The sequence below is a fragment of the Zosterops lateralis genome (assembly GCF_965231275.1).
Source record: "Zosterops lateralis genome assembly, chromosome: 7".
In the NCBI taxonomy this organism is placed as follows: domain Eukaryota; kingdom Metazoa; phylum Chordata; class Aves; order Passeriformes; family Zosteropidae; genus Zosterops; species Zosterops lateralis.
In genome coordinates this window covers 15,745,657-15,758,358 of record NC_139767.1, presented here as the reverse complement: position 1 = coordinate 15,758,358, position 12,702 = coordinate 15,745,657, and the positions used below count along the sequence as shown (strand labels likewise).

The window sequence follows — 12,702 nt, the reverse complement described above, 5'->3', positions numbered from 1 at the left end:
TGCTCTTCAAAAGATCTGTTAATGTGGACATTATCTTACCGAATGGATCCTTGCATATAACTGGTTCAGAAGCAGGACTTGCTTCACTTTCACCAATGTCGTTTTGAGCAATGACACGGAATTGATATTCAGCATCTGGAACAAGTCCTGTGACTGTGTACATTGTAGTGGTAATCTGTGTCTTATTATGCCGGACCCATTTTTCTGTAGATGTCTCTTTACGTTCAATATAGTAGCCAGTTACACGAGAACCACCATCATCTTTAGGTCTGGACCAGGACAAGTTAACAGAACTCTTTGTAACATCAAGAACTTCGGGTGGATTGTTTGGAGGCTCTGGTGGATCTGTTAATAATTATAAAGATAAAAAAATAGAAACAATAGTGACATTGCATTAAAATTTCTGCATATATTGTAGCCCTTTTAGATAATATTGTAGTAGTTTGGGGTTTTTTTGTCTAAAAGAAAACTTACTTAGAGGTGTCTTTGGTACTGCTGGTTCTTCAGATTTGAGAGATTTGCTAATACCAAAATGGTTTTCAGCAGAAACACGGAAGTGATATTCCACATTTTCTTTGAGTCCTTTCACCACTAGTGATGTCCCTTTCACTCTAGAGTCAACAGTGTACCAGGCAGTCTTCGGTACTTCTCTTCTCTCAACAATATAACCCAGAATATCTGCACCACCATCATCTGTAGGAGGTCTCCAGCTTACTCTGACAGAACGAGCTTGTATATCATCATACTCAAGTGGTCCTTCTGGTGGATTTGGAATGCCAATCACTCTGACTTTAATGTACACAGCTTTCTTGCCGCATTTGTTTTCGAGTACCAAATCATAGGTGCCTGAATCTTCTCTTTCTGCATCTTTGATCACAAGTTCTGTGTGAGTCTCAGAAGTCGCAATCATGGCCCTCTTGCTAATGTCCTGTCCTTCTTTTGTCCATTTGCATACTGGGATGGGCTTACCCTTAATGGGTATTGTAAGCCTGATTACCCCTCCTTGTCTCACCATGAGACCTTCTTGGTATTTTTCATCAAGTTCATAGTCAGGATATTCTGTAAACAAAAATAATATGTCATGCTATGTCCTACAGATGATATCATACCTGCTTTAAGCAAAAAAAAAAAATTAGGACAGCTTTCAACAAGAGCTAAGATCTGTCTTACCAAGCATTTCTGTTATTTTGACTGTTCCTGGCACTTCAGCAGGTTCTCCTGGCCCACCAGCATTACAGGCAAGCACTCGGAATCTGTACTCTGCACCCTGGGGAAGATGTGTCAAAGTGTATTCCCGAATCTTGGTTGGCGTAGTATTGCATTTGGTCCATTCAAATTGATCAACCTTCTGCATCTCAATTAAGTAGCCAGTAACTTTAGAACCACCTTCATCTTCTGGTGGACTCCAAGCCAGGGAGACAGATGTTCTTGTTGTATCAGTGACTCTTGGATTCTGAGGTTTACCTGGGGGAGCTGGAAGAGAAGATCAGACAGGCAGGTGGGATTTGTTTTTATGAATATTTGAAAGATTAAATAAATGCTAACTTGCAACTTATGATCTGTAATAAGTCTATAGTGAATTTAAAAAGAAAAACTTTGAATGCAAGATTTTTGCTAATATTTTTTTCAGTTTCTCCAGTCAGAATCTCATTTTTTAATACACTCAGAAAAAATTCCAAATTAGAATTAATTATACCATAATGTCATTCCCTTCTACCATAATGTGTTTAATCTTTGTAGGAAATTACTTACCAATTGGATCTCTGGCAACAGCAGACTTGGAAGGACGGCTGGGTTTCCCAGTGCCTCTGGCATTGATTGCTGTGACCCGGTGTTCATATTCTAATCCTTCAACCAACCCAGTGGAACGGTAACGAGTCATGGTGACTGGAACTTTATTTACACGGATCCATCTATCTGCTCTAACTTCTTTGCGTTCCACAATATAACCAGTAATCTGTGAGTCACCATCATCTTCTGGAGGATACCAAGTCAATGTCATGCCATCTCGAGAGATATCAAACACTTCTGGAGTGCCAGGAGGACCAGGAATACCTGTAAAAACATGACATGGAATTCGTGAGGAAAGTGTCAAATGACTTTACACACTAGTAGTATGTGACATATTGTGAATAACAATGTAATATCAATGTCTTATTGAACTCTTTTATTAGCAGACATCTAAGTAATTTACAAATCAGGTCAGTGAAAAACTTGTGGTTTCCTCATGGGGTAAAGCAGTTTTTCAAGACTGACAGTAGACCTGAGCAGAAAATCCAAGTTTGCCCTCCACATTCTGTACAGTACATTTACAGATTTATGGATGGGATTTTTCCTCTGAAAAATAACAAGATTACTGTGCATCATAATGTACAATTTTATCTGCAAAAGGAAGTAGCAACATCTAGAAAATTCTAGTATATGTGTGGATATATAAGCCCATTAAAATATTTCTTTTTAATTTTTAAGATAGAGAATGAACAAAAATTCAGACTTACGGATTCTGCTCTTGCATTCTATGATTTCAGACTGGAGGTAAGATCCAATCCCAAAGCGGTTTGTAGCAGCTACACGGAACACATATTCTGCACCTTCAACAAGTCTGGTGAACTTAAATGTTGTCCTGGTTACTGACTCTGAAACTGGCAGCCATCCAGGACGGTGAGCATCACGTTGTTCTACCACATACCCACTAAGGGCAGCTCCACCATCCAGCTCAGGAGGCTCCCAGGAGATGGTTACATAATTTGCATCAACTTCATCAATTCTGATAGGTCCAACAGGTGGTCCAGGCTTGTCTAGGGGGAAAAAAAAGAAACTTACGAACAGGCACACACAGGAAAAAATCATATTTCTCATGTAAAAGTTGAAATGGAGGAAGGTCATGGACAATTATTTTGATGAATTCTTACCAAGGATTATAACCTTTATTGTATCAGTAACTGTTCCAGTTGTGTTCTTCAGTTCAAGTGTATACTCCCCAGTGTCATGTATGGTGGTCTCACGCACAGTTAATTTGGTCATTTTGGCAGCAGTCTCCATTTTGATGCGTTCTGATTCTTTTAGTTTAGAACCAGCAAAGAACCAAGATGCAGTTGGAGGTGGTCGTCCTTCAATTGGAATGGCTAATTCGATGGGCTTGCCAGCAGGTACATGGATTGTCTTCTGAGGTATTCCAGTGAAGTCAATTGTTGGTAGAACTAAGGAAAACAAATAATTGATATTTTAAATACCTGTTTTATAATTATTATAATTCATTTGGTGTAAGCTTGACTCTATTGTTCTCAACAGTAGACACCTACCTTTTCGGTCTTGAACTGTCACTGCTGTGACAATCTCTCGTGGTTCTGACACGCCCTTCTGATTCTGTGCTCTGACCCTGAACAAGTACTGTTCACCTTCATTAAGAGAGATAATGGTGTGTTCGTAGACAGTAGGCTTCAATGTCACTACCTTCAACCATCTTTCTGTTCCAGCTTTGCTGGCCTCAATGACATAGCCAGTCAATCTGCTGCCACCATCATGCAGTGGTTTCTCCCAGGCAAGTGTAACAGTTGATTTAGTGGTATCAATCACTTCGAGTTTTTGTGGTACCATGGGGACATCAGATACCAGTACTGCATCAGATGTTTCACAGCCTTCACCAATGCCATAAATATTTTCTGGTAGTACTCTGAAATAATACAAAGCTCCCTCCAGAAGTCCAGTAACTCTGTAAAATGTCTTGTTGCATTTGGTAGTGACAGTCTTGTAAGCTCTCATGGAAGCTTCACGTTTCTCAATTATGTAATTGTTGACTGGGGCTCCACCATCAATGACTGGAATTTCCCAAGTAAGCGTCACAGAATCTTTTGATACTTCCTTAACTTTCACTGCTGGTGGTGGACCAGGTGTATCTAAAACAAACAAACAATTATTTTTAAATTTTTTTTACCCTTTTGGATCCTTTCATTTTACAGTCAGTGACTACTTCTGCATAAAACAAAAGTGCTGCAATTTGATTTATAAACTAGCACAGCTCCAGAAATTATGTATTTTCATCTGGATTAGATTGTTTCTCTGACTTCTTAAACATTCTCAAGTTAATTAAAATGCAAACTTCCTTTGGAAATGAATGACACATTTCTGAGCCATGAGCAGGCAGAATGCTGTAATGCTCATATACAATTGTAGCAGTACTTACCATACACTTTCACAGAAATAGTTGCTGATTTTTTTCCTGACTGATTTTCAGCCTCAATGATGTATTTTCCAGCATCATACCGATTAACTTTATCCACAATAAGCAAGGTGTAGCTGTCTGTAGTATCAATAATACCTCGACTTACAAGGTCAACACCCTGCTTGCTCCATGTGATTACAGGAGCAGGTCTGCCAGATACAGAGACCATTAGGCGCAGGGAACCACCAGCTCTGACTGTAACAGTCTTCTTCAGATCATCAGCAAGCTCAAGTTCAGGTGTTTCTGATGAAGGGTATAAGAAATATAGAATTAGTTAATCTTATAGACATCCTAAAGAAAAATATTGTTTCCTTAAAATATACATTAGGTTTTCAAATTACCTATTCTTTCCACAGGTTCTATTTCTGCTGAGGATTCGCTAAATTCACTCATACCATTCACATTTGTTGCAGCAACTCGGAATTGGTATTTCTGGTTTGTTTTAAGACCAGTCACGGTGAACTCAGCATTCCTCAGAGTGGCGGTTGTATGTGCTCGATACCACTGTTCACTGCCTTCTTCTTTCATTTCAAGAACATAGCCTAAGAGGTCAGCACCACCATCATATGTGGGCTTTGACCATGCTAAACTTATGCTGTGCATTGTAGTATCCACAACTCTTGGAGCTGAAGGTGATGCAGGAGTGTCTTTGAAAAAGAAGAAAATGCATTTTATAGTGGTGCAGAAAACATTTTACAGTCAAAACCAGTTCAGTCAAAACCAATTTCCAGACAACTAACTCCAGAAAATGCATTTAAGATGAACTATAACTGTTTTTAAGTTATTCCAATACTATCTAGTTGAGTGAGTTTGTGTGTGGTTATGCGTTTCTTAGTTAAAGTGTTGATGTGTGCTTATGCTCCATTATTATAAATAAATATTAAAATATGTTTTAAATGTAGAAACTTACATGATGGTTCTTTACATAACATGTATTGTGAAGCTTCACTTGGTTCACTGTTTCCAGCAGCGTTCACTGCAGTGACACGGAATTGGTACTGGCTCCCTTCCATGAGACCAGTGACTTTCAGTCTGGTGTCATAAATGGTATAATCTCTATTCACTCGTGTCCAGCGCAGACTTTTCCTTTCACGTTTGTCCACAAGATAGTCCTTAATCTCACTGCCACCATCTGATTCTGGTTTTGACCACTGAATAATGATATGTTCCTTGCCAACACTCACTTCTTCAGGAGCACCGGGCTGTGTTGGAATAGCTATTTTTTAAAAGGTGAGAAAAAAAAAAAAAAAAAAAAAGTTCAACACATTGTTTATCCATGAGAATTATTCCACAAATTCTGATGCAGAATGGAAGGTAGTAACACTCACTGAAAGCATTCCTGGCAATCACAGGTTCTGATTCAAGTGGAACACCTGGTCCATATTTGTTGACAGCTCTCACACGGAAAAGGTATTCATTATTTTTAATAAGTTTTGTTACCACAGTTGATAAAGTCTGGCATTCAGCCTCAACAATAACCCAGTGAAGTCTGCTGGTTTCACGCCTTTCTATGATATAGTGAGTGATCTCTGCACCTCCATCTTCCTCAGGAATGTTCCATGCCAGAGTACATTTCTCTTCTGTTACTCTGCTAACTGTGATTTTGCCTGCACATGGACCTGGTGAATCTGTGAAGGAATCAAAATAAGTATTGTTAGTGACTAAGGAGAAGTATTTCATTCTTATTTAAAATAACGTGGGTTTTTTCAGTATAGTGAGTATTAGTAGTAATCACAGGATACATACCAAGCACTTTGACAAGAACGGAAATTTGTTTCATCCCACTGGCATTTTTAACTGTTAGGGTATATTTTCCACTATCACTTCTGTCACAGAACTTGATGATTGCAATAGCTCGTTTGCTGGTGTATTGCAGAGATATCTTTTCACATAGCTCCAGTTCCCTGTCACCTTTGGACCAGAAGACTTTTGGTTCTGGTTTTCCACCAACAGCTGCATCAAGAACAAGATCTGATCCAGCTCTAATGCTCAAAACTTCTCCCTGCAGTCTGGCATCAAGTTCAGCCTTTGGTGGTGCTGGAAAAAAGATTTGGAAAAAAGTTACATGACAGTATTAAGAATAGAACATTATGTTTTTAATTGTTCCAAGTAAATATTCCTTACTGTATTCATCTTTGCAAATGACAGCACCAGTTGATTCAGATCCTTTGCTAATCACACCAGCAGCATTCTTTGCTAGTACACGGAATTCATAGGCTTCATCTTCACTAAGAGCTGTCACAGTAAAAAAGTTTTCTGAGACAATGGTATAATTGCATTTCAGCCAACGTCCATCACCAGATTCATTATATGGTTTGCGCTCAATAATATATCCAATTATTTTGCTTCCACCATCATAAAGTGGAGGTGACCAGCTCAGTGACACTGTAGATCTGGTGACATCTGTTACTTCTGGTCTCCCTGGTGGATCTGAAGGAATAAAGCAGAAAAAATGAGAAATGCAATCCTATTTTAGCTTATGTAACAATGTAAATCTAAAAGTAATACTTACCAACTGGATTTTGAGCCACCACAGGTCTGGAAGCTTCACTAGCTTTGCTAACACCTGCAGCATTTAGAGCATAGATTCTGAATTGATACTCTAAGCCTTCCACCAACCCAGTGACTTTATAGTTGCAGTCACAGCATGGTACTTTGTTCTCCTTCACCCAAAGGATGGTGTTGCGCTCCTTCTTTTCCACCCAATATCCAATGACTTTGCTGCCACCATCATGGTAGGGTTCCTCCCAGCGAATGGCCATGGCACTTGCAGACGCAGAATAGACTTCTGGCCTTGAAGGTGGGCTTGGTGGGACTACACGTGAAAAGGTGGAGAGGAAAATGTTAGTAATTATACATACCTCAGTCAGAAGAAAAGAACAAATTTTGAGGAGTGTTTCACTTACCAAATGGATGCTCAGCAACTACTGTTTTTGATTCAACTGGCTTGCTGACACCAAATCTATTTTCTGAGCTTACTCGGAAACTGTACTCTTGATATTTTGTGAGATGACTGACTTTGATCTGTGTGCGTTTCACACTGGAATTCACCAGCTGCCATGCTGTTGTGCCAGATTCACGTTTCTCTACAATGTAGTTTGTAATGTCACTGCCACCATCATCTTCAGGCTCTTTCCAGGTCAACACACAGGACTCAGCAGATACAGATGATATTTCAATTGGGCCAGTGACGGGACCTGGCCTTCCTATGACTACCACTGTGACAGTAAATGTTTTCATACCAGCAGTGTTCTCAAGTGTAAGGTAGTATTTACCAGAGTCACCTCTCATACTGTCTTTTACAGTCAGTGTGGTTCGGTCTTTTGTTGTCTTGATAGTCACTCTTTCAGTTTCCTTCAGCCTCATCTCCTCAAGTTTCCACGTCACTTTTGGAGCTGGGCGCCCACTGATTGGTATATCAATAGTAAAGGTGCTTCCAGCCTTGCATGTTATAAGCTGTCTGCTTATGTCACTGAGATCTGCTGTTGGTTCAATCTGTGGCTCCTTAACAATAACAGAAGAGAAAGCTTCTCTTGGCTCACTGTAGCCAGCATCATTCTTCGCTTTGACCCGGAACTCATATTCTGTGTTCTCCAGAAGGCCTTCAACAGTGAAAGTAAGTTGCTTGGTTTGTCCAGCTCCAGTCCAGGAGTCAGATCCTTTTTGTTTCATTTCTACAAGGTATCCAGTAATACGGCTACCACCATCATGATCAGGTTTAAGCCAAGCTAAAACTACAGAAGATTTGGTTGTATCGACGATATCTAGTCTCTTTGGTGGAGCAGGTTCTTCTGTGGCCACAACTGGTTCTGTTAATTCACAGGGTTCACCTACACCATATTCATTTTCTGCTGATACTCGATAGTAATATGGCATACCTTCTGCTAGATCTGTGACCTTAAAGATTTGTCGAGTGCATTTTGAACTCACTACTTGCCAGCTACGACGACTTGCTTCACGTTTTTCCACAACATAGTGGTGGATGCGAGAACCTCCATCCAGAACAGGAGCATCCCACATTAAAGTAATAGATGTTCGAGTCACATCTTTAAATGTAATAGGACCTGGTGGACCAGGTGTGTCCAAAACCTTGACAGTAAATGTAATAGACTTGCTTCCACTGTTATTTTCCACAGTAAAGACATACTTGCCAGCATCATTTCTATTGCATTCCTCTATAGTCAGTGTGCTGAATGAATCAGTTGTTTGAATGTCAGCACGCAAAGTAAGATTAGCATCTGCTTTGGACCACACTGCAGTAGGAACTGGCCTTCCAGAGAAGGCAATAAATAGACGAATGCTTGCACCTGCTCTTACAATATGAGTCTGCTTGAAGTTTGCATCAATATCAATTTCAGGTGCAGAAAGTCTGTCCACAGTTTGGACTGAAGCAGGAACTTCACAACTTTCTCCTCTGCCAGCACCATTGACAGCACTAACTCTGAATTTATAGTGTTCTCCTGCCTCCAAATCAACCACGGTATATTTAGTAGCAATAACAGTCTCTGCATTGACTTTCTGCCATGCTTCAAGATCAGCTTTGCACATCTCAATGATGTACCCAATTATTTCCATGCCTCCGTCAAAAACTGGCTTTGTCCACTCTAAGCTTACACTAGTCTTTGATGTGTCTGTCACCTTTACAACATTAGGAGCACTTGGTGGGCTGACTGGTTCTCTGCATTTAATCAGCCTTGAAACATCACTTGGAGGTCCAACTCCCGCAGCGTTTTCAGCCATGACATGGAACTCATACTCATTGCCTTCAATAAGGCCAGTTACTCTGTATCTGTTCTCAGTAATGGGCCTCTTACTGGATACTTTAACCCAGCGCATGCTCTTCTTTTCTCTCCTTTCAAGAATGTACTCATTTATCTCGCTTCCACCATCTGACTCTGGTCTTGCCCATGTGAGTGTGATACTGTCTCCTGTTACATTGGTAGGCTCTGGAGTTCCTGGTGCATCAGGGAGAGCTGAAAAAAAGAAAAATGCCATTAGAAATACGAGATGGCAACTCCACAGATATTTGTGCAAAATGAGACGGAAACTCACTGTAAGGTATTTGTGCGATAACTGGATCAGACTCCAATGGTCTGCCAACTCCAAATTTGTTCACTGCAGAGACACGGAACTGATACTCATTGCCCTTAATTAATTTAAGTGCTGTATAGCTGCAAGCTTCACATTTATCTTCAACTAATGCCCAAGCAATCCTGCTGGTTTCACGTTTTTCAATTATATAGTGAGAAATAGAAGCACAACCATCGTTAGCTGGAGGCTCCCACCATAATGTGACTTTTTCTCCAGTGATGTTTGTGAAACGTATTGGTCCACCAACTTTTCCGGGTGAGTCTGCAATTTTAAAGGTTCAGAGTTAGAATTTGCTGACACTTAGAATAAAATACTACTTTTTAAAAAGCATGCTGAAAGTGCTTAGTGCAGTACCTTGTACTCTGATGGTAATATCTTCTCGTTTAGTGCCTGATGCATTCTTGGCTTCTACTGTGTACACGCCACGATGTTCCCGGATAGCATCTCTAATGAAGATTGTGCTATGTCCAATAGCTGTAGTTATTTCTATATTCATCATTTTATCAATCTCTTTACCATCCTTAAACCATGTCACTTTAGGTACTGGACGTCCTTTGATTAAAGCTTTAAGTCTAATGCTCTCTCCTGCTTTAACAGTAAGGCCTTCAAAGTGTTCAGCACCAAATTCAATTGTTGGAGCAACTAAAAAAGGAAAATATAAATCAATTTCCACATAGCTAAATATTTTGCTGATACTCTTCACATGTACTAATTATAAAAGTCTGTGATATATAAAATTATTTCACTTACAAAATGGCATTCGCTAAATAGCAGTTATTATAAGAATGATAAACTTATTTTTCCTGTAAGCATCAATAAGTGCATCATATATACCTGTGTATATATAAATATATATAGGTGAAAGGCACTGTAAAAATACAGTGTTAATAGTATGCCAAGCAACCTGAGGCACATTTTAATTTTGAAATTATTCATTGCATCAGAATACTACATTCCATGCTTTCTTTCCAACTTTGCCACTGCTGCTTATCCAAGAGAAATGTAGAGTCCCATGCTTTTCAGCAATTGATTATGTATGTCTGCCAGATTTGAGTCTTTAATTTAGACCTTCCCACCTTGGAGTATGAACATAAATATTCTGAATTGACTGGGATGACCATAGTAACAAGTTCTTTGCTCCTTGACTTCCCACTTCCCATCAGTACAGCCAGAAACTGTATCTGGCTTCAATACTCAAGAATATTAAGAAAAAATCCTTACCGTTTTCATCTCTGGTCATTATATAGCCTGAAGACTGTGAAGGTGGGCTGATTGTACCAACAGCATTTCTTGCAAGCACTCTGAATTCATATCGGTCACCTGGACTGAGCCCCGTAACTGTATATTGGCACTCACTGACATCAGTGAAATTACACCTGAGCCAACGGTCTGCACTTCCTTGCCGCTTCTCAATGCTGTAAGCCACAATCTTACTGCCTCCATCACGCAGTGGGGGGTTCCATTTCAGGGTGATTGTTTCCCTAGTGACATCAATGTAATCAGGAGTACCAGGTGGGTCTGAAAGAAAAATAATGAAGATTTATTTTATTACTGTTCACAGTAATCTTCAAGAATAGAATTTTCTTGTATGATTGATTAGTCATTCACTTACCCACTGGAGAGACTGCCAAAGTAAATTTGCTTGGCTCACTAGCTCGGCTTAAACCTGCAGCGTTTTCAGCATACACTTGGAACTGGTAATCCAGGCCCTCAAGCAGTCCAGTAATCCTGTATTCTCTGTTAGATATTAATGCAACATTAACCTTCTGCCACAAAATACTGTTTCTTTCCTTCTTTTCAACATGGTATCCCATAATCTCTGAACCACCATCATAAACTGGAGCATCCCAAGAAATGGTCATTCCATCAGCAGTTACGTTGTATACAACAGGCTTGCCTGGGGCACCTGGTGGTTTAAACTGATGCTTTGCCACAACATCTGCTGAGACAAGAGGTGGGCTCACTCCATATCTGTTTTCTGCACGAACTCTAAACTGGTATTCAGTATCTTTAACAAGGTTTGGTACTTTGAAGGTTGTTCTTGCAGCACTTGAACACACCAGCTTCCAGTTCATTTGTGATGTTTCTCTCTTCTCAATACTGTAGCCGGTAATTTCTCCTCCTCCGTCATCATCAGGAGCATCCCATGACAAAACGACACTATCTGCTTTGATTTCATCTATTCTTAAAGGTGCTTTTGGCCTAGATGGAGGACCAAGAGTGATTACAGTGATGGTGAATGACTTTCTGCAGACTACATTATCAAGAATTAAAGTATATTTGCCACCGTGCTCCTTTTTCACATTCTTGATACTTAAGCTTATCTTGTTTTCAGTTTTCTTGAAACGAAGATGTTCTGTTTCTTTAAGAGGAAGGTTGTCCTTGAGCCAGCTCATTGATGGATTAGGTTTACCTTTATAGGGCAATTCAACATGTAGGTTATGTCCAATTCTTACTGCAATCTGACCTCCAGGAATATCAGAAAGGTCAGCTTCAGGTGTTATTATAAGTTCTTTCACTGTAATGGGTCCAACAGTAACAGAGTCACTCATGCCTTTCTCATTTTTAGCAAAGACTCTGAATTCCATGACAGAAAGCTCTTTAAGTTTTTCAGCTACAAATTCACAGCTCTTGCTTGTGCCTGCGTATGTCCATTCTTTCTCTTCCTGAAGTTTCTTTTCAATAACATAGTCTGATATAATGCTACCACCATCATAGTCAGGTTTGCTCCACTGCAATTTAACAGAATTCTTTGTAGAGTCTTTCATGGCTAGGTCCTTTACAGGTCCAGGTACGTCTGCAGCTTTCACTGGTTCAGATGTCTCACAAGGTTCACCTAATCCAATTTCATTTTCAGCAAGAACACGGAAAAAGAATGCAGTCTTTTCTGACAGGTTAGTCAGTTTAAAGGTGGTATGAGAGCACTTTGTTGTAACAGTTGACCAGGCCCTCTTTGTAGCATCTCTTTTTTCAACAACATAATTTGTTATTTCAGAACCACCATTGATGAGAGGTGGCTCCCATACCAGCGTAACTGTGCCACGAGAAACATGCTTGAGCTGCAACTTCTGGCATGCAGAAGGTGTGTCAAGTACTTTTACATTCACAAATGATGATTTTGCTTCTCCAACTCCATTTTCAATTGTAAGAACATATTTTCCTGTATCATTTCTTGTAACTTGAGGAATAATAAGTAGTGTAGATGATTCTGTGTTCTGGATGATATATCTTTCATCACTTCCAAGATTCTTGTCACCCTTTCTCCATGTGACTGTTGGAGGAGGCCTTCCCTTGAATGGAATCATTATTTCCACATCTTCACCTGCTTTAGCAACAATAGATGTCCGAAGGGCAACATCCAGATCAATCTCTGGTGCCACTGTGGAAAT

General features: G+C 39.8%; 1 protein-coding gene across 18 annotated transcripts in view; it reads right to left on the bottom strand.

The window, feature by feature from the left end:
* Positions 1-12,702, bottom strand: part of LOC310911499 (titin-like) — a 240,789-nt gene that overhangs the window by 11,790 nt on the left and 216,297 nt on the right. For all 18 annotated transcript variants that reach the window (XM_083865081.1, XM_083865086.1, XM_083865093.1 and 15 more), the window contains 19 exons: positions 10,926-12,692; positions 10,535-10,831; positions 9,668-9,955; positions 9,275-9,574; positions 7,129-9,195; positions 6,735-7,037; positions 6,347-6,652; positions 5,969-6,259; positions 5,551-5,850; positions 5,133-5,438; positions 4,564-4,869; positions 4,184-4,465; positions 3,303-3,896; positions 2,913-3,200; positions 2,499-2,798; positions 1,753-2,055; positions 1,171-1,473; positions 475-1,059; positions 40-345 (listed from right to left, as the gene is read on the bottom strand). In XM_083865081.1, coding sequence (XP_083721207.1) covers positions 40-345; positions 475-1,059; positions 1,171-1,473; positions 1,753-2,055; positions 2,499-2,798; positions 2,913-3,200; positions 3,303-3,896; positions 4,184-4,465; positions 4,564-4,869; positions 5,133-5,438; positions 5,551-5,850; positions 5,969-6,259; positions 6,347-6,652; positions 6,735-7,037; positions 7,129-9,195; positions 9,275-9,574; positions 9,668-9,955; positions 10,535-10,831; positions 10,926-12,692 — 9,492 coding nt within the window. The remainder of the gene's footprint in view (positions 1-39; positions 346-474; positions 1,060-1,170; positions 1,474-1,752; positions 2,056-2,498; positions 2,799-2,912; positions 3,201-3,302; positions 3,897-4,183; positions 4,466-4,563; positions 4,870-5,132; positions 5,439-5,550; positions 5,851-5,968; positions 6,260-6,346; positions 6,653-6,734; positions 7,038-7,128; positions 9,196-9,274; positions 9,575-9,667; positions 9,956-10,534; positions 10,832-10,925; positions 12,693-12,702) is intronic.